Here is a 26,246-nt window from a genome sequence, read left to right as displayed (position 1 = left end):
ATCATTCCCCAAACTGATCAATTAGCAAGTATTGATCTTTTTCCCCTTCCAAACATCTCCGAAACTTAAACTTTCCATTCCCATAATTTGGGCCTTCATTGTCTCTCACATGAGCACACATTTGTGAAATACTCTCCCTGATTGATCTCACACACCCCCACCACTCAATCTAGTTATATCCTGCTTTTTACCTAACGTTTCTAAAACATGAATCTCTCCAATTACTCCCCGACTTAGACCCTTGAGAGGCACTCTAGCCCCTGTAAACCTAGGCTCTTTAGCAAGGCCATAAGGCTTGTAACCCAGATATTCTCTCTCTCTAGCCCCACCCTCTACCTTCCTTCTACCCCCAACTCTCCAGCAATGCCTAACCACTCTAAATTCCCCGACCACACTCACTAAACATTATTATGTCCCAGGACCCATTCTAGGCACTGCAGATAAATTCTAGACAAAGTTAACTCAAGGAGCTACCTTCCAACAGGGAAACCAGTAAGTAAATAAAGAATAATTTCTGATACTGCTGAATGCAATGAGGATAATGAAGCTGAAGGTGATAGAGCATGATCAAAGGCCAATGGGGTAATTTTAGTTAGCATGGATGGGGAAATGACTTTTGAGAGGAAACCTAAATAATGGTGGGAGGAGTCCATTTTAAAACAAATTCTCATAGACCCCAAGTGTTTATAAAAGTTACCTGTATCAAGTTTCTTACATATATATAATCTTCTTATGCTTGTGGCTCTAATACAAACCTGAAGCCCCCTAGACTACCTATTATGGGAGTAATACATTTCCTTCTTGTCAGAGCTACTTGCCATGAAAAACATTCTGCCTGGTCATCAGATTTGGGAACCACTGGCCCAACAGGCACTCATGTAATTCTACTCTTCTAGGTCCAATTTTAAGGAGAAAATATCCTTGGGAGTGGGGCGAGGAGGAATTATATAAGAGAAGTAGAAATGCAGACAAGGGAGCTAAGAGGAAGATATTAAGGTAATTCTAAAATGGCTCTTTGAAACAGGAAGAACGAGCAACCAACGACAACCAACCAAATCTAAACGAAAATGAAAAGGACTTTAATTTTAGAGGGTGTGAAGAAAACATGAATGGGGGAAAAATGGTGAAATGTAAGTGAAGCTGTAAAAGATTCTTACTTAAAACAAAGTATAAGAAAATCACTTATTTAAAATGAGCTTTAGACAATGCCTGACTACACTCCTGTCCTAAAAATTCAAAATAACCATGAGATGAGGCCAGTAAACTGAAAGGAAAATGAGATAGGAGTTACTTGACCATAAGACATTTTAAGATGTTTATTATTTACCTGCACAAATTAACAGAAACTTATACAACTGAACCAGGTTACAATTAATTCACAGTAACTAACGTATGCTAGCTTCTATCTGCCACAGACAAGAACACAACCAAGTCTCCTCAACAGATGATTTTATTACCAAATCTACATTCTGGCTTTTATAACTGTTTCACAACAACTGGCACAGTGCACATCTACAGCATTTATGACTAGAAATGACCCAGAAGGCCCTTCAGAGAGCAGAGGTGAACACTTTCTCATGGAGAAAGGCCAGCTTTTCTAAGCGAGTTCGTTTCAGTAGTGGGAGCCATTCCCAGTGAGATAACTCCACCACATGGTATCCAAGCTGATTCAGCTGCCGCCTCTTCATATGATGTAGTCCAAGCAGATCCCTGGAACCATAGCAATACTGGTTCTTGTTTGTCAACTGAATAGCCAGCTTCACTTGTGGGGCCTGTCTGCAGGCCGGGGGGCACAGGCCAGCCATCTCCATGGCCTCCAATCTGTCTGCCGTATTGCAAAGGGAGCCCCCCATAGGTATGGCCGCCTCCTCCTCTAATTTCATGGGCTGCTGCCCACTGTCTGACTCAGTTTCCCCCTGCAAATGCCCTCCTGATTTCCCTTTTAGTAGCTGATTCATCAAATCATCTGTAAGGCTGATTCCCACATGCTTAAGCCTTAATTTGGCTACATCTTCAGTTGGTGTGGCTTCTCTGTTAAATGGTAATGGCTTCATGTTACCATCAAGCTGAACCTCTAAATCAGAAGATCGGGTATGAGGCAAAATCATATGGTGTTTGACATACTGGGGCCCACCCAACATGGTCTCAAGTAAAAAGAGAGCTTCTAGGAATTCAGGCTTTGAGTTCATATCCTTCCTTGCTAAATTCCACAGCATTTCCAATGCCTTTTGCTGAAGGTGAGAACTAAGACGATTGCCTCTGTAATCTGGACACTCAATGCCAACTGTACCATCAAGAGTATAAAGCTCCTTGGTGACCTCAAACTTACTTCTCTCTTGAGCTAACCTGACAAACCCTGGACTCAAAGCGAAATCTATGAGCTCTACTGGAAAGTACTCAGAAAATGCCAGGCCCAGCAGGCAGGTGAGCAGGTGTTCTGGGTATCGGTTGAACTCAGGCATCTTTCTGTGAATCTCATTTATCAGGCTAGAATAAAACTCTTCTGCATTGGGTGGCTTATAATTCAGAGTTCCAAATGACCACAGAATCTTGGCAACATCTTTACTTCGACAGTATGCTACCCTAGGAGGCAAAGAAGCAGCTACAGCATTCATTACTCCTTCGTCCAGGATGCGTAAGGCTGAGCAGGCAAGAGTCAGGTGCATGACACCTTGAACTCCCAGGGAAGGAATTCGCTGAGGAGCAATCTGTCCAAACTGCTTCATGAAATTTACGTGATCCACATGAGTGAAACGGAACATTTTAAGAATATTCACTAAGGCATAACTACTCAGATGCTGCATGTCAGCACAAGCCAGGTCTCCAATTTTCCGCATGACAAATTCAGAGAGACTACTACTAGATTTAAAAAACCCCAAACAGATTGTACCAACCTCCTCTAAATTAATCAAATCTATATACTTGAGGATTAATGATTCCAATTTTTTCATTAGGTCCTGGGGTGCCTGACGACTTTCACCTATAATATAAATTAAGTGAATCAGCTGGGACAAGGATAGCTCTTTCCAGTGCAAATTAAGATAACTAAAAAAGATTTTTAAAAACCGAGGTACTCTGCGGCCCAAGTACCGCCAGAGGTCAGCCACCAAGAGAAGTTGATCCAGACTCACCTCCCATACCTTATGGCAAAATTTGGTTTCAAACACATCTAGCATTGAATGGGAATGAGGAATTCCTAAACTGACAAAGGCTTTCAAAATACTGATCAGATCTGGGGCATCAAAGAGATTTATGTTTTTCACACTCAGCTGGCAGAGCAGAGCAAAGCTGGCACTGGACAGCAAAACAGGATGCTGCTCTGCAGGCAAAGAGCTCAGCTTACAAAAATAGTCAGCAATAATTTGAGGCTGGAGATTATCTTGATAAACTGTGACTTTGTGCAAAATTAGTTCACCTTCTGAAACAGACAGGGGCTGACAAGTCTCAGACCTGTTATAGCTGTGAAGCTGGTATTCTGGTCTTAGCTGTAGGAAAACTCGAGGGTCTTCAAAGGAATCAAAAGTTTCTACATCCTCTTCATCAACTCTCATGGCCCTGGGTGAGCCCGGCTTCAACGTGCTGGCCTTAGAGGCAGAAGCCCTGCTGAATTCCAAACCGGGGAGGGTACTGCTAATTGTCAGAATTCTCCCAGAAGCAGAGGTGCTACAAATGTTAACTTTTTTGGCAGGATGGCAGAGGCTGTTTTCTGGAGAGTCCTGTCCTTTGCGCCATGTGCAGCTTCTCATATTCCAACATGCCACACTTTGGGTTGCAATGTAGGTAAAAGGATTGCAAAAAGCTCGATATCTTAAAGGTTTTAACAGCTTGAGAGTGGCTGCCATTCTGGTGTCAGAACTGATCATTTTGGCAGTCAGAACACAGTCCTCACTGGTTTGACCAAGCAATTTCTTGTTTACATGGTTCTTGATTAGAGCTGGATGAGAAGGCATTCCACAGAAACTGCCTGGAAATCTTCGGCATATCACAAGAGCCATGGATCACAAATGACTGGGCCAGAATTGGTGCCAGATACTGAAAGAAGGGCAGATGAAGAGTAAGTGGCTTCCACCTATCATAGTACCAAAATTTACACACTATAAAAATGGATTAAAACGACACCACTGTCCACTCAAGTAAGTTCAATGCTGGTGAACGCCCAAACCACAAGACAGCATACATCAAGGATAAACCCCATGTACCTTGAGTAAAGGCACAGGAAAGCCCCAAACCCAGGGTACTATTGGGCAGTTCTTCGGACTGCTCCTCAGTCTGAACTTCCTTTGTCCTCTGGACAGACTTCCTTTATGCTTAGAAACAGCTGTTCCACTAACATCCAACAGGAAGGAGGCAGGCAGATTTCCAAAAAGAAAGCTGGGAACAAAAGTGAGCAATGTATTCCACCTCTTTGATATCAACACATAAAGAGCACACTTGGAGAATAAGAAAGTTGGTAAAAGCTGCCATACTAACAGCTAAAGTAAAAAGTGGGATTTGGGGTAAAGTTTAATTAATTATACCCACAATAACCTTCCCTGTTCCTCCTTTTGATTACAGAATTTGGCTGTTCTAATGCTGCTCCTGTACCTCTTAGAAGATGCCTATCCTCCTTCCAGACCTCTCCAGTCTAAATCACTATCACAGAGTAGTCATGTACTTGGGAAGTAAACTCAAAAACTCACTCACAAGGAATGAAACTGTGCCATTTGCAGACATGGATAGACCTAGAGACTGTCATACAGAGTGAATTAAGTCAGAAGGAGAAAAACAAATATCATATAATATAGCTTATATGTGGAATCTAGAAAAAATGGTACAGATGAACTTATCTGCAAAGAAGAAATAGAGACACAGACGTAGAGAACAAATGTATGGATACCAAGGGTGGGGAGTGGGATGAATTGGGAGATTGAGATTGACATATATACACTACTATGTATAAAATAGATAACTAATGAGAACCTACTGTACAGCACAGGGAACTCTATTCAGTGCTCTGTGGTGACCTAAATGGGAAGTAAAACTAAAAAAGAGGGGATATATGTATATGTATAACTGATTCACTTTGCTGTACCACAGAAACACAGCATTGTAAAGCAACGATACTCCAATAAAAAATAAAAAACTCACCCACTTTGGTGGGGGAGGGCAGAAGGCCCAGGCCCCACTCACTGTCAATTCATGGGTGGGACACAAAGAGCATCTCAAAGCTGGGCTCAGGGAGCACCAATTCATGCAACTGCCCTGCTGACAAGGGGACAGCACAGCTTTCCTCTGGAGGAGGCAGATTAGCAATGCTTCCAGTGAGTCAGGTGTTGATTATCCTGCCTGTGAGCAGCCCAAGTCCCATTTTTCTCCTATAGTAGAAACCATGAGAGGCTATGAAAATGACTCTGCTGTACTATTGCTTTCAATGTTTATTGTCTTTCCCTCCACTTGAGAAATACCAAGGCCCGACAAAGAAAACCCAGGGAGCCCTAAGCTGCCAAGATATGGACCAGACAGGGCTCTTGCTGCAGAAAATCCCATGAGGGTTCTGAGGGTGCCAGAATGACTTTCTGAAATGCCTAAGCAACTCCCGTCAGTCCCTTCCTTCCAGAGCCCACAGCATAAGAAATAGAGGACTGCAGGGCAGGCCAGTAGCATTTTTCAGGTAGCCCAGCTACACAGGCTTCTCTGGATGGCAGAAATGTATGCTCTAATTTCTTTGTGAACCAGAACGGAATTCTCTCATGCCAAATCTTTATACGCTTGGTTTCTTACTGTGGCCTGGGGACCATTCTGCCCACTATGTTTCAATCTGTGGGTCCAGATGCTATAGATCAGGTGTTAGCAAACTATGGCTCAGAGCCCAAATCCAGCCCTCCATCTGTTTTGTTTTGTTTTTTTAATTTTTTTAAATTTATTTTTATTTTTGGCTGCGTTGGGTCTTCGTTGCTGCGTGTGGGCTTTCTCTAATTGTGGTGAGCGGGGGCTACTCTTCGTTGCAGTGCGTGGGCTTCTCATTGCGGTGGCTTCTCTTGTTGCGGAGCACGGGCTCTAGGCATGCAGGCTTCAGTAGTTGCGGCGCACGGGCTTAGCTGCTCTGCGGCATGTGGGATCTTCCCGGACCAGGGCTCGAACCTGTGTCCCCTGCACTGGCGGGCAGATTCTTAACCACTGCGCCACCAGGGAGTCCCCTTCCATCTGTTTTTCTAAGTAAAGTTTTATCGGAACATAGCCAGGCCATTTGTTAAATATTGTCTATGGCTGCTTTCTCACTACAAGAGCAGAGTTGAGTAATTTTGGCAGAGAATATATGGCCTGCAAAGCATAAAATATTTACTATCTGGCCCTTTACAGAAAAAGTTTGCTATAGACCATTAGCTTACTCCTATGAATGCATATGGCCCACTTTTTAAAAATTAGAAAACATCAGAAAAACAATACTGAAATAAAGTTTTCTTTAACACTTAGATGATAATTAAAGATTTATGCCTCAAAATAGTCACTAGGAATCTCAATTAATATTGCAGCACAGGCACCGTGGGAACAAAGGAGAGAGCAATTAATGGAACTCTTCAGCTGACAGGGCTTTTAAGAATACCTGTTTCAGAGGACTTCCCTGGTGGTCCAGTGGTTAAGAATCCGCCTTCCAATGGAGGGGATGTGGGTTCGATCCCTGGTCGGGAAACTAAGATCCCACATGCCGCAGGACAACTAAGCCCGCATGCCGCAACTACTGAGGCCGCGCACTCTGGAGCCTGCGTGCCACAACTAGAGAGAAGCCTGCACACCGCAATGCCCACATGCCACAACAAAGGTCCTGCGTGCTGCAACTGAGACCTGACGCAGCCAAATAAATAAATATTAAAAGAAAAAAAAAAGAAAGAATACCTGTTTTGGAACCTGGAATCTAAATTTAATTCAACACAACGTGCAACTAAAGCAATTGTTCAAAGTCCTTCTTCGCATCTTGGGAACTAGATCTGAAGAAATAACTTAAAAAAAAAAAAAAATTTTTTTAAGAGGATTCCCTGTTGGCGCAGTGGTTTAGAGTCCGCCTGCCGATGCAGGGGACACGGGTTCGTGCCCTGATCCGGGAGGATCCCACATGCCGTGGAGTGGCTGGGCCCAGGAGCCACGGCCGCTGGGCCTGCACGTCTGGAGCCTGTGCTCCGCGGCGGGAGAGGCCACAACAGTGAGAGGCCCGCGTACCGCAAAAAAAAAAAAAAAAAAATTTTAACAATAGCAAAAAACTGAAAACCCATTATGTCTCTCCAGAACGAGGAGGGTGATTTACAGAATAAGTGTGTGTCAGGCATCAACACATGAAAAAGTACATACAAATAGTCAGTGGAACAAACAGAACACAACAAGTGCCATCATTTAAAATATACTGGGTTGGCCAAAAAGTTCATTCGGGTTTTCCCAAATGAACTTTTATAAAAGGAAAGTAACTATGTAGCTTCTTTGTTGGGAGACTTTCTGCTACACCTTTGATAAATTCACTTTTTTTTCCTTTTTATTGGGGTTAAAACTGTTAAATAGAAGAGTACATGGATTAATTTAACAAATACTTTTATAAATAATATAATTTTAAAAGCACATTAAATAATTTAAGTTACTGCAATTAATACTACCTAAGAGTACTTAATGAGATTACTGTATGTGGTCCTGAAATGAACAAAAGAACCACATGGAACATCATTTGACTGGTGTAGATCCAGTGTTTCGAATTGATGTGGCTCTTTTTGATACAGGCTAAGGGACTTCCCTGCTGGTCCAGTGATAAGACTTCACACGTCCAACGCAGGGGGGGCGCGGGTTCGATCCCTGGTCTGGGAACTAAGATTCCACATGCTGTGCGGCACAGCCAAAAAAAAAAAAAAATACAGGCTACACCCCAAGATGGAAATAACAAGAGCCACAATTGTCTCAGGGTCTCCACTGTGGCAAGCCTTGAATGAGCTGCTTTATCTGCATCAGTTCCAATCCTTACAACTTTTCTGTAAGGTAAGTTTTATTATCTCCATATTGTTGATAATTAAAAAGAGTCTTCACAAGATTAAGAAACCTGCTGAAGATTACACAGCCAAGGGACAGAATGGGGTTTGACATCACATCAAAGATTATCTGATTCCAAAACCCACATTGCTAGTGTATTGGAGAGACAAGAAGGGGAGTCAGATTCCAGACAGGGGTGTGGGGGGGGACCCCAAACAATCTATACGGTTTCCAGGTGCCAGGAAGCTAGAGGACTAGAACTGGGTGAGCCCAAAAGCCCCTCATACCTCTAATAGTGTAAGATCCTAGCTATCACTAGTATATACTTATAAAAAGAACAAAAAGAAAATCTCAAAGACCAAAATCTACATGAAGGAATGAGTTTACAAGATGCCCCAGTATCGGGCTTTCCTGGTGGCACAGTGGTTGGGAGTCCGCCTGCCGATGCAGGGGACATGGGTTCGTGCCCCGGTCCGGGAAGATCCCACATGCCGCGGAGCGGCTGGGCCCGTGAGCCATGGCCGCTGAGCCTGTGCATTCGGAGCCTGTGCTCCGCAACGGGAGAGACCACAACAGTGAGAGGCCCGCGTACCGCAGAAAAAAAACAAAAACAAAAACAAGATGCCCCAGTATTAAGGTAAAGAGAACTATAATTGAAGTTTATACATAAGTTCAACATAGAAGGGAAGTAAAGGGAAACCCCAGGATAATGATGAAGATCCCAGGACTACAGCAGTGAGCAGACACAAAAAGCAACTAGTTTATGCTGGAGGAGATGGATATTACATAGGAGAGAAGATTTACATTTCTGATGGGTAATCTGAAGATGAACAAGTAATAGGTAGATGGAAAACCAAGCCAATAACAGCAACAAAAATGATTAATTCCAAACAACACAAAAAAGTTGTACAAGACAGAAAATGTTATATTACTCTCCTTACTCAGCTGTAAACAATATTTACATAATCTTACTTATATAAACCTTGAATATCTGCCTCACCAAAAATTATGAGCAACCTATGTTGGGACATTAAAGGGAGGGGAAGTGGGGTAGAAGAAAACTGAGTAGTGATACAAGAGACCTAGAGCATCAAAGTCCATAACAAAGAAGTCAAAAGATTTTATAGACATAGATATATCCTAGAAATCAAGAAATAGAAACACAAATGTTACTTAGAAATACACCAATGAATGCCAAAAGAAACAGGCAAATAGTTGAAAAGTGACTCTGGGTAACAAAAATGGAGGGAGAAAAGAAAGAAAATTAATTTTAGTGTTATAAGATCTGTCAAACTATTTGCCTTTTTTTTTTTTTTTTTGGCAGTGCTGCATGGCTTGTGGAATCTTAGTTCCTGGACCAGGGACTGAACCTGTGCCCTCAGCAGTGAAAGTGCAGAGTCCTAACTACTGGGCCACCAGGGAATTCAACTACATAAGCCATGTATTTTTTTTTTCTTAATAAATTTATTTATTTATTTATTTTTGGCTGCATTGGATCCTCGTTGCTGCACATGGACTTTCTTTAAGTTGTGGCGAGTGAGGTCTACTCTTCGTTGTGGTGTGCGGGCCTCTCATTGCAGTGGCTTCTCTTGTTACGCAGCACGGGCTCTAGGCGCGTGGGCTTCAGTGGTTGTGGCGCATGCGCTCAGTAGTTCTGGCTCACGGGCTCTAGAGCACAGGCTCAATAGTTGTGGCACATGGGCTTAGTTGCTCCGCAGCATGTGGGATCTTCCCAGACCAGGGCTCGAACCCATGTGCCCTGCATCAGCAGGTGGATTCTTAACCGCTGCGCCACCAGGGAAGCCCCAAGCCATGTATTTTTAATTTAAAAACTTAAATTTACAAAATGCATGTTCTAACAGGAAATTAAAGTGTTCTTCAAGAAGACAATCAGGGACTTCTCTGGTGGTCCAGTGGGTAAGACTCCGCGCTGCCAATGTAGGGGGCCCACGTTCCATCCCTGGTCGGGGCACTAGATCCCATATGCCGCAACGAAGATCCCACGTGCTGCAACTAAGACCCAGTGCAGCCAAAATAAATAAATAAAAATGAATATTAAAAATAAAAGACAATCAGTGAATAGAGAAAGCAACCTTGGGACTTCCCTAGTGGTGCAGCGGTTGGGAGTCTGCCTGCCAATGCAGGGGACGTGGGTTCAAGCCCTGGTCCTGGAGGATCCCACATGCCGCGGAGCGGCTGAGCCCGTGCGCCACAACTGCTGAGCCTGCACTCTGGAGCTCTCGAGCCACAACTACTAGGCCTGTGTGCCACAACTGTTGAGGCCCGCGTGCCTGGAGCCCATGCTCCGCAACAGGAGAAGCCACTGCATGAGAGGCCCGTGCACTGCAACGAGGAGCGGCCCTCGCTCGCTGCAACTGGAGGGAGCTTGCGTGCAGCAACGAGGACCCAACACAGCCAAAAAATATTAAATAAATAAATTAATACTTTTTTTTTTTTAAAAAAGAAAGAAACCTACATACTCAAGGAAAATGCTGAAAAGTTATTTCTAGTACAAGCACTTCCTATTGTCTGCAGAACTTCTCTGTGGATGCCCAGTAACAGAACGATGACAAAATAAATAATCTTAGAGCCATGCAGAGTGAAATTGCAAATGGCAAACAACAGCTACTCACTTTTTCACCATGTAACTTTTAGCACAACTGTATAGACACCATATCTATGTATACAGATCTGAAATATAACCACTTCAGAAGCTGGGTATTAAGTACTGTGGAGAAGGAAAGGGAAGAAACACAAGGAAGATACAGAACCAATAAAGCAGAAGAGTGAGGGGGAAAGGCACTACAAAAGAGAGGAGGCCAGAATGTTTTGCCCAGATAGAGAAAAATATAGCTGAGAGTTAGTTCCTCCTTACGTAAGGGCTCCCAGAAAATCCATAAGAAAGCTGGAAAGAGAACACTATGAGATGCCCAATCAATAACTCCCGATGTCTCCTCTAAAGGTTCAAATTTATGTGACATCATTTCACAAAACCCCTTTCCTAGTTAAGTGCCCCAAGGATACTCTCCTTCCCATCTCCTCTTTAGGGGTCCTAAAGAACCAGAGTGGAGCCTCAGAGACCACTGGACCAACCATGGCTGTTCTGAAAGGCACTGCCCAAACCACCCTGAATGATATGATTTCACAAGAGTGAGAAATCTTACCTTTCCACCTTCCAGGTACAGGTCTGAGCAAGGCCGAATAGCTTCGTTTTAAACTACAGTCCAGAAGTTAGAGGAGGGGAGCCAGGCGGAGGAAGGCAGCCATGCTAACTGTAGATTAAGTATATGACACCCTCAGCATATTCAATTTACCAGTTACCGGATCTCATCCCTTAATTCTGATTTGATTCTTTTGCTAGAAAAATTTAACCCACTTATACCCTGATAAAATTACCACAAATAAATGGATACTTCAAACTCCATTTTTGTTTTAGCAAATAATATGTTGAGTAGCCCTGAGAATTAAAATAGCAAAAAACGAACTTCCTCTAGGCACTGCAGTCTACGAGAGGATTGACAAAAATCCCAACATGTAAACTACCTGCACCCACAACCATGTGAAAAAATTTCCAAATAAACAGTCCAAGTACCTATCACTGTTAGCACAACCGAACATTTGGCTTTATCTGTTTTCCTAGATTTGCAAGGCTGCACAGTATAGTATCTCAGACAAGTGAAGGGGAAGCATCAGAATTCTTTGGTATCAAAGTTGACTTATTTGCATGATGAATGACAAGGCTTTGTTGGGGACCAGGAAAAATAAACCAATGAATGGGGAAGAAAGTCATACTGACAAATTAGATGTGCAAAACTGCCAAAAACCTCACTTTCTCAGCTGTCTTATGCAGCACAAAGTCTTTAGGTTTTATTCTGGTCTACCAGGCAGAAGCAAATTCATCCCAGAGCTTGCCCAAGGCCATTCAGAGCAGTGAGTCACAGAATCTAGGTGACCGTTCTTACTATTCACAAAGTGTGAGCGAAGTGCAGAAAACATAAATTCAGATTCCAGCAGCAACAAATGACTAAAGCACAAAACATTAGCCATGTTGGTGCTAAAGCACTTGGCTCCAGCTCCACAGGATGAAGCACCGTCCAAGCGTCTGTAGTGAGTGGGCAATGAAGCATCACCCGAGGAGGCCCATGCACGTAACTGGTATGGAGAGGCCCCAAAGCTCCCTGAGTCAGGAAAGAAGAGCTGTGTCATGATTTGTACGGAAAGAGAAATGGCAATTATTTTTCTTATCCCTGGAGAGAAAAAAGGGAGGGGGACATCAATAACACCCTTAGACTTGTGCAACCAGAAACTATCTGTTAAAAAATGGGGAAAGGGTATATATCGTAGTGATATTTACTGAAGACTCAACCTCTCCCAGGTACTGAGCAAAATGCCGCAAGGCCTTGCTGCTCACAGTGCGGCCTGCGGAGCAGCGGCATCAGCCTCACCTGGAAACTGGTGAGAAACGCTGAATCTCAGGCCCCACCCCAGGCTTACAGAATCCGAACCTCCAGATTCCAGTGAATCGCATGCAGATTGAAGTGTGATAAGAGAAGCGTCAGAATATCTCACTACGCTCTCACAAAAGACCTGTGAAGCAAGTACTGTTATCATCTCCGTCTCACAGAGGAAAACTCAAGGTTCAGGTAAGCAGCCTGCCAAAGGCCACAGAACTCTGGGTCGCCGAGGTTCTCCCTAGAGCCGGGCCTTGGACAGGTGCCCGCAGCCCGCGCCGGGAAGCGCAGCCCAGCTCGGCAGGGAGCGCCGCCGCGGCCTCCTCTCTGGCCGCCGTCACTCACCTGAGCCTGTGGAGCGCGGGCGCCGCAACACCAGTCGCCACTCCCGCGAGTGGCCGCGGCTCGGCGACTCCTCCAGCTACCCCCGGGCCGCACAGCCCCACTTCCGGCCAACTGCCCGTTACTTCCGTATGCTGTGCGAGTGACGGGTGCGGCCGAGGCTCAAAAGACTCTGTCAGCGTTTTCCAAAGACGTTTTCCACAGGAAGATGTTGCTGCAGAGACAGGACCTGCGAAGGGAAATCCGCGCTGTGGATGGACGGCTCTGAAAGTCACTGAATAGCCTAGATACAGGTTGGAATCTCAGACCGCTACACAGGGTTTATGGCCTTGGGGAAGTCACGTAAATTCTCTAAGCCAAGTTTCTTATCTGCACAATGAGGTAATCATGCATTTATAATAGAGATATATCTAGAAAGCGTTCTCAGGAGGAGAGTTAGTGATGGATAGACGAGCCTGTTAGGAGAAATGGATGTGAGGAGCTGGGCTGAAAAGGCCAGGGCTTTGGCAGATGAGCCAGGGTGATCCTCCACCTCCCCAAGTAGGGGGGCTCCCACCTGAGTGGGTATGGGCAACCAGGCAGGGAAGAGATTCTCGAGACTTCCAGGAGGACTTGGCCCCAGACGGCCGTCCCTGGGGGCACTGGAGACGATCAGTGTGATCAGGGTGGTCACACCTTGTCCGTGCCTTGGCTGCTGATCCACCCATCCTAAGGGCTGTGAAGGGGACCTGAGAAATGGTGCTCCCTCCAGGGCACCGTCTTGACAGGGAGGACACTTCACTGCAAGGAGAGGCAAGCCTGGCATCCCAACTCCTGAGCTCTGTGGAGGGCACTGTTTGCCTGGGGGTGAGCATTTTGGGCCCTAGACCACTGACACCACTGCTCAGAGAGGGTTCTCTCACCGGGGCTGGACCAGGGCAAACACTGTGAGTTGCTGATTATGACTCTGTCCTTGCCAGCAGAACCCAGAGAGAGAGCCTAGGCGATGAAATGAACTGTAACGGCTCCTTGCACGTTGCTCCAGCCACGACAATCCCGTTCCTCTTTGCCAATACTCAATTTTCCAGGCTCCCCTGAAGTGAGAAGAGCATGTGACTCAGCTCCAGCCCACAAAATTTAAAGGGAATGGTGCTGTGAAGCTTCTTGGAAGGCTTTTACTTTCAAGACAGAGTGCTGCTGCCTCAGTCACTTCACGCAGCGGTGGCTGCCGCCTTGTGGCATGGAGGGAACATGCAAAAGTTGGGAGAGGAGGAGGATGAAAAGTCTAGGTCCTTGATGAACCAACACCTATGACACTTAGAGGATGCTTATGTCCAGACTTTTTGTCAGGTGAGGAAAAATGAACCACTCTTTGAGGTCCTGTGTATCAGGTTGTGTTACTTGTAGCAGAGTGCATTCTTGATTGAGGGTCTTTGTGAGGATGACCAAAGGAATTATAAAGGACAGCTTCCTACTTGCAGCACGCTTGGGTCGCTTCTGCCTTTGGGGCCTCACCACTAATTACAAACCAGTTCTCAGCCTTCATGTGTTCTGCCCTCAGACTTTGGCTAATCACTGTAAGGTGGCTCAGGATGCTGCAGGCTGCATCTAGTTGTCCTGCATCACCTGCCTTCTGACCAGCAGTCTGTTATCCAGATTCTGAGCTGGAACTAGTTTGAAACCCTTTTGGCAACAGTCTGAGCTGAAGAGAAAGCCCCTTTGGGCAGAAACGTGGAACCACTACTCCTCCTGGGCAACAGGGAGGAGCTTGGGCTTTGGGCCAACCTCCTGGCACAGCCCAGTGAGCACCTCCAGTCTCATGCCTCCTCTGGGAAATATTTACTCCGGCTTTGCCCTCCACACCCCCCTCACCCAGCCCCACCTCCCACACCTGCAAAGACACAAGCATGCCAAAAGAGTGCCACTCAAGAGGCTTTCTCCATTTTATTTCTTTGGGAAAAGAAAACGAAGTCTTTCCATCACATGTGGTAGAGATATATATTTATATATATTTATATATAATTTCTTTTGTGGCTGGAAATCCCAAAGCTAAGTCTGTTCATATTTTTTTCTTTTTTTTTTTTTTTACCTACTAATGCCTCCTCTTCCCCCTGCCCCTCTGGCCCAGGCCCAATTTCTGGGGCAGGTGCAGTGAAGGGTGAGTGGAATGGGCAGTGATTGCCAGGACAGCCCCCCACCCAGCTCAGAGATCTGGTGAGGGGCACTGGAAAGGGCTGTGCAGAAGGACAGAGGCCACAGGGGCACTCCTGTTTTTGTGGGGGATGCACAGCTCGTTAAACAGTCACCAGTCATGGGAGGAGGCTGGTCAGGGGTCGGGGGATTGCTCACAGTAGTTGCCAGCTCCCTCCACCCTGCCCCACAAACCCAGTCTGTGGGTGGGAAGGAGAGAGTAAAAAGAGAGAAATACAAGGGCTGAGGGCCAAGCCTCCTCTGATTTTTATTGCTGGTGTGTTAGAAATTTGCCTTTCCCTTCTTATTTTGGGGAGATGGACTCTGAGACGGCCCCCAGAGGAGGAAGTGACATTGGCTTCCCCAGTCCCCACCGATGGCCATGCCAGGCCTACCCTGGGCAAACACTGGGCTACTTCAGGCCTCTGGGACCCAGGGGTCAGTGATCCTCTCAGTTCAGTCTTGCTCTTCAAGAGCAATCATAGCCACCCCCACCCCCCAAAACAGGGGCCTCAGGCTCAAGCTTGGGCCCAGTGGAACTTGGAAGTGGGCAGTGCACCAAAGATCAAGCAGTTTTCTATTGGAAGAAAAGGTGAAGTTTGGGGGAAGAGATGGCCTAGGACAATGATGTTCTGAGCATGAAAGCAATAGGCTGAGCACGAAAGCAGAAGGTGGCTGAGGGAATCAAGTCAGGGAAAACACAAGAAGACATCACAGACACTCATGTGACCTCAGAAACTAGGTGAGGGGAGTGCCTGAGAGGCAGGTGGCACTTAATAGCTGTAGTTAGAGCTGGACAGTGGCCCTGGGTGTGGGGTCAGCCAAGCAGATGGGGCTGTTGTCCTGTGGGATCCTGGTCAGAAGGGTGAGGGTAAAGCTAAGAAGCTTCTAGGTGACCCTTCTCAGGAATAGGATGGCAGATCTTCCCTGGGCACTGAGCCTCCAGCCCCAGCCCTTCTCTCCTCCAACACACACATATGGACACACACTCAGGACCAGGCCAGGCTCTGAGGCCTGAGTCCAAGAGACCTTGGCAGGGAGGGGCTGGGCAAGTAGCCCTTTCAACCACAGGTAGGCCACCTGCTCCCGTTTGTCCTGCCAATCTGCCCAGGGAGGGAGAAAAGTACTGGAAGGAGAGAGGCCAGGAGTCCAAGGTGTCAGCTTTGGCAGAACGCACGCAAGCCACCTCAGGTTACATGGCCAAGGAGATGGGTACAGAGAGCATCTCTGGACACAGGGTGGCCGACAGTAGCAGCCCAGACCCACCAAGGAGCTGGGCACATCATGGCACTGCAAGGCCTGCCACCTCTCCAATAAGGGAGTGCCAAGAAAAGGAGCATGAGTTCCCCTGCTGCCTGGGCTCCTCATCCCCACTCACTCTGCCCTTCCCCTGTTTCCTCCTTGGGAGGAGGGTTGAGTGGGCTGCCCAGAGGGGCAGTGGTAGAGCCGGGAGACACCCAGTGAGGGGAGGGGAGGGGAGGGGCCTGGTCACAGCTGCTTTGAGAACCTCTTTGGTCTGGGGATACAGGGGACATGGGGAAAAGAGATGGCGGAGGGGGGAACACTGGGGACTCTGGCCTTTGACTGGGTATTTGTCAAAAGGCCACATGCCCAGGTAGGGGATCAGATTTCTGTGGACTCGATACGCTCGAGGCGGGAGGGGGTCCAGGCTTTCTTCTCCTCCCCATGTTGGGGTGTAGGCGTGCTGGCACCTCCCGCAGCCCCCCGCTCTCGCAGCCGCCGCTCCAGCTGCTGGTTGCGCTGGTACATCTCCACATAACTCAGCTGCAGCTGCTTCTGGTACTCGATGACCTTCTCCTTCTCCTCCAACCACACTCGGCGCTCCTCTGCGAAGCTGGCACCCTGGCGCTCCCGGGCTCGCCGCTCAGCTGCCAGCTCAGCCTGCAGGCGCCCCACCTCCCGCCGCAGGGCCCGAGTCCCACTCTCCCCCCCAGCATCCACCTCCCCATCCAAGGAAACCAGGGAGGCGGCAGCAGCCACCCCAGCCTGACGGCGCATCTTGGCCTCGTCGCTCTCGCAGGTGGCCAGCACGTCCTGCGGCTCGGCCGGGTCCACTGGGGTCAGCGCCGGCTTGAGGCAGGCAGAGGGCAGCTCGCCCTCACCCAGCTCCAGGCTGGCCTGTTTGCTGCTGAAGGAGTCCCTCAGGCTGAGCAGCTGCTCCTCCTTCTCCCGCAGTGAGGCCCGGCCCTCCCGCAGCTGCGAGCGCAGCCCAACAATCTCACTCAGCTTCTGGGACACATCCGCCTGCGAGTCCTTCAGCTGCTGCTTCAGTAGGGAAATCTCCCCAGCCTTCTGGCATACCTGGGCAGGGACAGGTGAGAAGAGAAGTCAGGGTGAAGGCAGAGCTCTGCTCACCCACACCCCAGCCCCCATATCCAGCCCCAGGGCATCAAGCTGCCCCAGGGCTCAGGGTCAGCTCCTCATCATGGCAGAAATGACATGCAGGCTTCCCTCCTCAGACTTGGGACAGACATGGCTAATCTCACACAGCCTGGGACAGCTCTGGTCCTCACAGACACTCCTAATTGATCCCTGCACAACCTTCACACCCCTTGTGATAGTTGTGGGCTGCTGCTCTGGGTTTCTCCAGAGAGACAGAAGGAAGGGGACACAGGGAGATGCCCAACCCCCCAGTCTGCACCTCCCACTTAGTTTCCTCCATCCGGGGCAGGAAGTCAGCCTGTTCCTTCTGGCAGGCGGCAACCTTGTCCTCAAGCTCTTCCCGTTGCCTCATCAGCCGGGCTGCCTCCTCCTGCAGCTGCTTCTTGTCCTGCTGCAGCCGCAGCACCTGCAGCTGTAGGCCTTGCTGGGCACGCTGGGCGCGACGGGCCACCTGCTGCAGCTTCCCACTGCAGCCCTGCCGCAGCTCGGCCAGCTCACGCTCCCAGGCCTTCTGACGCTCCTCCAGCACCTGTGCCACTGCCGCCTCGCTCTGCTCCAGGCTACGCCGCAGAGCTGCCACCTCCTGTTCCTTCTCCCACAGCCGTTCTTCTAGCTCCTGGATCAGAGCACTGGGCGAGGGTGGTGAGCAGGCCGCAAATGGCAGGCCTCCACCTCCGCCGTCCCCTGATCCCAGGTGGCCTGGCCGCCCCATGGATGAGGATGACCCACCCTTGCTGGAGGCCCGCACACTGTCAGAGGTTGCCAGGTCCTGGTAGCCTGACCCACCACCGCTGCTGCTGCCACCACTGCCACTACCATAGCTGGCAGTGCCAATGCGGTTGATGTGGCTGGTGGAGGCACTGAGGGGCGCCAGGTGCTGGCTATAGCTGGAGCTGTAGGTGGGCAGGCTTGTGAGTGAGTTCCGGCCTGAGTCTGAGAGGCCGCCCCCTCCCCCACCCGCTGGGGTCATGGTCCGAGACTTGTCCAGTCCACCCTTGAGGCCACCAGGGCCCTGTCGTCCCTCAGGGGTCCCGTTGGTCTGGGGGGGGCACAAGTTCTGCATGGAGTGGAAATTTTTGGGTACAACAGGCTTGAAGGCCGAAGGCCGAACTAGCGGCTCTGAGCACTGCACAAAAGCAAGGAAGGGGGAGTCGACATCAGGATGGGACCTTAGCCTTGCCCCCAGTCTCTTCCCTCTGATCTAGACTTGTTCAGCCCCACCTCCCACCCCCATTGGATCCCCATCCTGGGAGTCCCTCCTGGCTGGAGTCCCACCTTATATCCACCACCTGCCCCCCTCACAGCCAGGTCTTTACCCTTGACCTACCAGCTGGAGTTGGCCCCCAAGGCTCCCCAGCCCAGCTTCTATCTCAGCCCCTACAACCCAAAAACGTCCAAGAAGGCCCACTTCACCCTCTTCTATGGGCTGCCTCCTGCCCCAGGAAAAGGCCCCGGGGACTGACCTGGTCTAGCTTGCCAGAAGTGGCCAGGAGCTTGGGTGGGTGGCTGGGCTCACGATACTGTGGTGGGGCCTTGTCACTGCCGCCGCTGCTGCTGCTGCCACCACTGCTGCCCACCACATTGCCGCAGACATCTGTGTGGTCATTGCCCCGTAGCTCGCCATTGAGGTAGAGTGAATTGGCGAGAGCCTTGTCCTCCGAGGGGTAGCGGCCTGGCCTCTCCCTGCTGGCCCCACTGCCACGGGGGCCAGGGAAACTGCCTTGGCTGCCCCCACCCCCCGTGCGGGTGCCCACACTCTTCATGGCGAACTCCTGAGTGTGGGCCACCCCACTGCCCACACTGCCCATGGCCAGACGAGGGTCTGGGGGTCCGAGCTCAGAGGGCCGAGGGGCAAAGGCCAGGAGGGGATCCCGCCCTGGATCAGCGCGCACAGGCAGTGTCTCCAGCTTCGCCATGACTAAGCCAGGGGGGCACTGTGGGCACAGGTGGGAAAGCAGATAGGTCAGCTCCACCTCCACTCCCACCATCCCATGCAAGCCTGACCCGGCACCACCTGCATCCTGCCCCTCAGTGTCTCCTTCCTTATAGTGGGTACAAGAGTTCCCAAACACCCAAGGTAAAGGAATGGGGCTGGGTAAATAATGATAGCTTGGTAATAGGGGCTGCCCGTTGCACACCTGACAAAGCCCAACCCCCAGGGACTATGCACCTACCCTCCTAGCTTTGCTCTGCTCAGTATTCCATTCTTTAACTCCCACCTCAAACCCACCTCCTTCATGAGCCTCCCAGACACAGTGACCCCCTCAACTCTTCACTGCAACCCCCAGAACTCAGGTGTACTTTACTCTGGGTCTGGACCCCTATATCCCAACCTCATGGGCTGGGGAGAACTCAGGTGTACTTTACTCTGGGTCTGGACCCCTATATCCCAACCTCATGGGCTGGGGAGATGGGGTTGGAAGGGGACAGCAGTACCTGAATTCAGTAGGGAACCTCAGAACTTAAGGGAGGGAGAGAAACCCATCCCTATCCAAAAACTGTGGATGGGAGTCCTTCCCGGCCCCCTAACCCAGGGTGTTGCAGTCAAGGGCAGAAGTGGAGGCTCACTACCAGCGCAGGATCCTCTCCTTGCCTCTCCAAGGGGGTGGGGGGCCGACGGGTCCTCAAGCCTTGGACCCTCCGAGGCCCGGTCTGCAGGGGCCATGTGCCTCACTCTCGCAGCTCGTCCAGGACCAGCTGCGCGACTTTGGACGGGCCGACTGAGCCATCCTGGACTGCAGTTTTCTCCTCTGCGAAATGGGAGGAATGGAGGACCTACCTCGCAGAGCTGCCGCATGCCAGGCACCCCAGGGAGGCGGGCGCGGGGAGGGGACAAGGGTATTGGGGGTCTGGTGGGCGGGAGCTGCCGCGGCGGCGCTTATCTGGGCCACCAAGGGCATGCCCCGCCCCTCGCGGACTGCCGGGGACCCCAGCTGCAGCGCCTAGCAGAGGGCCCTACCGGAGGTCTTTCCAACTCCGCCGCATGGGGGCCTGGCACGAGAGGGCCCCCTACCCATGGTCAGTACCTCAGCAGAGGCCCCCGGGCTGGCTGAGGCCGGGGCAGAGGACGCAGCGCCGCCAGCGCGGGCGCCTGCCAAGCCTCCCTCCTGGCCTGCTGTTCCTACAAGTGGGCGGGGGCAGGAGCGGGGCCTCCGTGCCCAGCGGCGCCCAGGAGGATTCCGCGCCTGCAGAACCCCTCCAAGAATTCATTGCCTTCGGGAAGACTTCCTGGATTACTCCCCTCCCCCGCTCCTTGTGGACCTTGACCCTGCTTAGTTCACCGTGAATTTCTCTGAGCCCTTCAGTGGACGTGCGTCCCTCCTCCCCCAGGGCTGGCCCAGAGAAGCAGGGGGAGCAGGGCCTCGGGTTACCTGCGCTCAGGAAGGCCCCGCTTCCTGGTTCCTTTGTCTCAAGTCCGCACCTGGGAAGACCTGCCCCAGAGATCCTCATATCCAGCCAGGCAGTGGGAGCAGGCAGTGCCTGCTGTGAGTGTAGACGCTCAAATACGTGTGCCAGAAATGGCAGGGGGCGCCCTTCAGGCCTTTAACTCCTGTTCCCACCAGAAACCAGGCAGGGAGCCTTCCTTCTCTGCCAAGGTGAAGGGGTACTGGTAGCAGCCCTCGACCCCTTGAGTGCACTTCAAACTGTCTTCTACCCATATGCCCATTTTTAATGCTGTGTTTGTGCTATCAGGCCCCAGACCAGGGGAGCCTTAACAAAACTCTTGCCCTTCAGTCTTCTGGCCATCACACCTGGAATTACAGCCCTAGGTGGTTGGAAAACTTACCACAAACCAGTCCACACTGACTTCGTAAAATTCCATTCTATCAGCATCTCCCCCCGACCCCCCAGGTGTGGAGAACAGGACTTTACTACATTGCTCCCTTAAGCTAATCTGTTCCACATGTCCCACAAGGCTGAGACTTAGGGTGAGTCAAGAGAGGCACCTAGGGCGCAATTTAGGTGCAGGATCAGCAAGTGCAGGACCCTGAGAGTGAGTGCCTCCTTTCATCTGGTGCCCTAGGTGCCTCCCTTTTTTTTTTTAATATATTTTTGGCTGCATTTGGTCTTCGTTGCTGCACGCAGGCTTTCTCTAGTTGCAGTGAGCGGGGGCTACTCTTTTTTGCGATGCGTGGGCTTCTTATTGCGGTGGCTTCTATTGTTGCAGAGCACGGACTCTAGGCACGCGGGCCCAGTAGTTGTGGCTCAAGGGCTCTAGAGCGCAGGCTCAGTAGCTGTGGTGCACGGGCTTACTTGCTTGGCGGCATGTGGGATCTTCCTGGACTAGGGCTCAAACCCGTGTCCCCTGCATTGGCAGGCGAATTCTTAACCACTGCGCCACCAGGGAAGCCCTACGTGCCTCTTGACTCACCCTGGCCATGCTGTCTCCACTCCCAGTATACTCCAGTCCAGATATCCCCCTCCCATTCTAAGCATGACCCCCTTCTCTTGCCATCTCTGGATGCAGTGTAGGGAGCAGCTAGGGACTGAGAAGGTGGAGGCTGGGAGGCCTGAGGCTTAGAACCAGTGGGAAGATCTGGGCAGGGAGGAAGAACGGACAGAATTTCATACAGATGGTGTTCAGGGGGTGGGGGCAAGGGAGGAATCTGGACTGGGGCACCAGGATGGGTGTGACACCCTTAACTTGACAGGAGGAGAATGTTTGGGGGAAATGGGTGATTTGAGGAAGACCAGAGAAAGATATCTGTCACATACCGGATGGAAAGAGAGACTGGAATCATGAGCATTCAAGGGTGGTGTGGGTGGCGCCCAGCATGGAGCTCGAGTGGTAGAGCCCCAGAAGACTGGGAGGTGGTGTGGGAGTGGGAAGAAGGCCAGGAGAAGGCAGGCCCTGAAGACCAAGATGGAGTGGGCTGCAAGAATGTGGGGGCAGCTCCTGGTGTTAAAAAAGGGGCAAGGGCTTCCCTGGTGGTGCAGTGGTTGAGAATCTGCCTACCAATGCAGGGGACACGGGTTCCAGCCCTGGTCCGGGAGGATCCCACATGCCGCGGAGCAACTAAGCCAGTGCACCACAACTACTGAGCCTGCGCTCTAGAACCCGTGAGCCACAACTACTGAAGCCCACACGCCCAGAGCCCGTCTCTGCAACAAGAGAAGCCACTGCAATGAGAAGCCCACGCACTGCAACGAAGAGTAGCTCCCGCTCACTGCAACTAGAGAAAGCCCGCGCCCAGCAACGAAGACCCCACGCAGCCAAAAATAAATAAATTTATATTAAAAAAATTTTTTTAAAGGGACCAGGTAAAATTGGGATTGGCGGGGGTGTCCTGAATTTGGCAGGTGGAAACATCACGTGTCTATGAGAGTATGATTTCAGAAAAGTGGTGCAAGGCAGAGCCAGACTACAGGAGTAGGAGGGGGGTCTGAAGGGAAAGATGGAAGAGTTCCCTTCTCTCTTTTTTTTTTTTTTTTTTGCGGTACACGGGCCTCTCACTGTTGTGGCCTCTCCTGTTGCGGAGCACAGGCTCCAGACACGCAGGCCCAGCGGCCATGGCTCACGGGCCCAGCCGCTCCGTGGCATGTGGGATCTTCCCAGACCAGGGCACGAACCTGTGTCCCCTGCATCGGCAGGCGGACTCTCAACCACTGCGCCACAAGGGAAGCCTCCCCTCTCTTTTAAGAGGAGGCCAGAGAAGGCAGTAATTTAAGGTGGTTTGGGATCCAAGGGCTCTCTTCTAATTTTAGAATTTAACATGGTAGAAACCTGAGTGTGGTGATATCCTGAAGGAAGGCATCAATAGTGAGATTAGAGATCTAGGCAAGGGGGCGCCACCAGAAGCCTGGGTGTGGACAGGAGCAAACCTCAGAAGTGATCATGTTGATCATGAGAGTGACAGGAAAGTTCTTTGCAAACTGTAAGGTGCAGTACAAACATGCAATACTACCTTCTCTGAGATTCAGTAAAGGAGAATCTGACCATAGGTTGGGGCTGATCATATTCCACCCTGACCCACTGTTTCCCTGGATTGTGTGTGGTCCCCAGGAAGGCCTGGATGCCCAGAGTCCTGGATGGATGGAAATGAGGTCCCAGAACTGTTTCCTGAGCCTCCTATCCCTGTGGTTTACCTGGGGAATCTTTGACTACCAACCCACTGCAGCTCTCCCTGGAGTCTCGCTCTCCAAACAGCTTCTTGCCATAACTCTAACCTGTTATGGTCAGCCCCATACAAGCGTTCCCTGCCCCTTCTCTCTCCCAAGCTTGGGCTGCTGCAGCTTCTTTCCACAAAACCCCAGCAGGGACTGGTAGGATAAGCAGGGGCGTATGTTTCCCTGATAGGTGGAAACTGAGCCCAGGGGAAGGGTTTGAGCTTCATTTGTGGGTCTGGGTCCTGAACTAGCCCAGGTAGCTGAGTGTGGTCGGCAAAGACAGCCTCATGGCCTCAGCTCAACAACCTGGGATGACAGCCTGTTGCCCGATTCTGCCTCTATCTCTGTCCTATCAGCTCTCAGTGCCTAGGACATTACACACAGTATTAGTGGTCATGAACGGGCCAAAGAGACAATACCTGGGGGTTACATGGGCAGGTCCTTCCATCCTACAGTGACCACCCACCCCACCATAGCTGTGTCCCTCCCAAAACTAGGAATGCCCCACCCTTCTCTTGGGTCTCAGAGGCCCCAAGCTCAGCCCATTCACCCCCTAAAGATCTCAGCAGCCCCTCCTGCCAGCATCTTTGCGGGGGGCTCCTCACTGGGCTTTCTTTCTCAGCACTCCCTCCCCTGTGCAGCTGCCAAGGGACCCTTTCTAAAGGGCAAAGCTGATCTTGTCTGTGCTCTGCCCAAATTCTACTGCACCAAGTGCAATAGACAGAGTTATGGAGGTATCAGCTCCAAGTGTAAATCCCAGCTCAACTGATTAGGGGTGGAACTGCATGCAGGTTATTCCACCGTGGGTTCTCACACCTACCCTACAGGAATCTTAAGAAGTGAATGTATTACGGGTAAATGCCTGGCATTCCTCTCAGCCCTCAGAACCAGAGCAGAGCTTGAAGCAGGGCCCCCAAGGCCTCTCCTGTTGCTCATCCTATTTCCCTTGACCTGAGCCCCTCTCCACTCTACACACAAAATCTCTTCTCAGCTCTCTGTGCCCATCCTGCATCCTTCAAGGACCAATCCAAATGCTGCCTCCCAGGACAGCATCCCTGATCTACCCTGGGAGAGGGGGTAGGGTGGTCTTGGAGCACTTGGCTCAGGCCACTCCAGGGATATTTCATTCTGAGACTGGCCTGTGAGTACCCCCAGGGGGAATGGACGGCAGAGTCTTGGATCTCTGGCCCCTGGCACTGAGGAGATACAGAGAGAATGTGTGTGGGAATGCTAGTTATGAGCAATGCAAAGAGGCAGTGAATCGGACAGGAAAATCAGGAAGGGTTCCGAGAAGAAGGACTGAGGGAGAAAAGGTATCAGGGGCACTGTAGGGCTTTTGGGGGTGCAGAGGTCTCCAGAACTTCTTGGTTGGGATGTGTGAGGGAAGATCCATCTTCCCTTGGCGACAAAGGGGGAAGGGCCCCATCCCCTAGATCCTGGCTCTGATAAATCCCATGTTTCAGGAGTGAGGGGGCTGACAGCGCCCCCCCCACACACATCCCGAGCACACACACGCGCACACACGAGCCTCCCGCACGGGGGTGGGGGTGGGGGGTGGCGGGTGCTCGGGCGCTGCCCACGACAGAGACCCCGGCCACAGGCCATCCCGAGGAGATGCCCGGGGGTGGGGTGGTCTCTGCGGTGGGGGAAATCCCTCCCGCACCTCTCGATGCTCCCCACCAAGGCGTGTGGCCCGGGGGGCGGGGCGCAGAGGGAAGAGGTGACATAATCCGGGCCGCACCCCCTCCGGCCGCCACCTTCCCCCAGGCCCTGCGAAGCATCCATGACATCATCGGTCTCATCTTCACTCTCCTCACCCCCAAGGATCCCAGCAGTGGGACGCGCCCCCTCCCCGGCTCCGGGTCCTACCGAACGAGCCTCGCGGTGCAGCGGGCAAGGCGACAGACAGGTCGGAGCCAGGAGGGGCGCCGCAGTGCGCCTGCCTCACTTACTCGCTATCTCAGGGTCCGGTGCGGGGTCTTCGGCGTAGGCGCCGCCGGTCCGGCTAGCTGGCGCAGCCAGAAGCCCGCCCGGCTGGGCGCGAGGCGCGGGCCCGGCTGCGCTCGGCGCCCCTCCCGCTCCCCGCCTGGGCCCCGCCCACTCGCGGCTGCGGCAAACGCGGGCACGCCCTCCAGCCACGCCCCCCGGACCCGCCAATCCCGGGGCTGGGGCGGGGCCCAATGCCTTAACCCTTTCGTCGCTGCGTCCAGGCCCGCGCGTGGGACCCCTCTCTTTCACCCACCCCAGGGCGCCACGAGTCTGCCCCGAGCCCCCTGCTCATTCCCTGTTAACCCTCAAGACCCTTGGGCTCAGCCCCCAGTCTCCTCTTCAACAAATCCAGTAGGACCGCGCCCTCCTTGAACCCCACATCTTTGGCGACAGGGAGGAGCCCCTCTGACTTGGGGAAGGGGCTCTAGAAGCTAAGCCCCGAGCCCTATTCCTCTCGCGCTCCCGTTCTTCGGGACGCGACTTCCCAGCGAACGCCGTGGAGACCTTGCAAGTCTGCAAGGTGGGGGCGGGGCGAGACGTCTGGAGTGGATCCGACAACGCGCTTGGAAGACCCGTCGCGGGCATAGGGGAGGCTTCGCGGGTCGTGACTGTGTCCGTCAGCAATCGGAACCGGTTTGAAACTTGATTGTCGCGGAGGATCACCGTCGTGGGGGAAAAGGCGGGTGACAAGGAAAAAGACATAACATTACAATCGAGCAGGGTTTGACTGCTTCACCCTGTGGGCCGAAACTGGCAGGATGCCCGGCCCTTCGGAGTGAGAGGGAGTAAGGTGGTTCGTCT

At 51.2% G+C, this 26,246-nt stretch overlaps 2 protein-coding genes across 5 annotated transcripts; both read right to left on the bottom strand.

Moving 5' to 3' along the window:
- Nucleotides 1–1,304: 1,304 nt before the first annotated feature.
- On the bottom strand, nt 1,305–12,853 carry FASTKD5 (FAST kinase domains 5). Its single transcript, XM_065893543.1, has 3 exons — nt 12,780–12,853; nt 11,148–11,255; nt 1,305–4,032 (listed from the first exon to the last, which is right to left on the bottom strand). The coding sequence occupies exon 3, from the start codon at nt 3,993–3,995 to the stop codon at nt 1,551–1,553; it is 2,445 nt and encodes an 814-aa protein (XP_065749615.1). The 5' UTR covers nt 3,996–4,032; nt 11,148–11,255; nt 12,780–12,853; the 3' UTR covers nt 1,305–1,550.
- A 1,832-nt stretch (nt 12,854–14,685) lies between these two features.
- Nucleotides 14,686–25,533, bottom strand: LZTS3 (leucine zipper tumor suppressor family member 3). 4 transcript variants are annotated; one of them, XM_065892669.1, is made up of 5 exons: nt 25,409–25,533; nt 19,879–20,098; nt 18,812–19,282; nt 17,608–18,474; nt 14,686–17,267 (listed from the first exon to the last, which is right to left on the bottom strand). In XM_065892669.1, the coding sequence occupies exons 2-5, from the start codon at nt 20,011–20,013 to the stop codon at nt 16,569–16,571; spliced, it is 2,172 nt and encodes a 723-aa protein (XP_065748741.1). In that variant the 5' UTR covers nt 20,014–20,098; nt 25,409–25,533; the 3' UTR covers nt 14,686–16,568. The 4 variants fall into 4 exon arrangements, with proteins under 4 accessions (XP_065748741.1, XP_065748742.1, XP_065748743.1 ...); XM_065892670.1 differs by lacking the exon at nt 25,409–25,533 and having other exon boundaries at nt 19,942–20,013; XM_065892671.1 differs by lacking the exon at nt 25,409–25,533 and having other exon boundaries at nt 16,569–17,267; nt 17,671–18,474; nt 19,942–20,013.
- Between the last annotated feature and the right edge of the window lie 713 nt (nt 25,534–26,246).

This window comes from Phocoena phocoena, chromosome 15, assembly GCF_963924675.1.
Source record: "Phocoena phocoena chromosome 15, mPhoPho1.1, whole genome shotgun sequence".
Taxonomy (NCBI): domain Eukaryota; kingdom Metazoa; phylum Chordata; class Mammalia; order Artiodactyla; family Phocoenidae; genus Phocoena; species Phocoena phocoena.
Note: the sequence above shows the minus strand (reverse complement) of the source record. Positions and strands in the feature narration are given on the sequence as shown.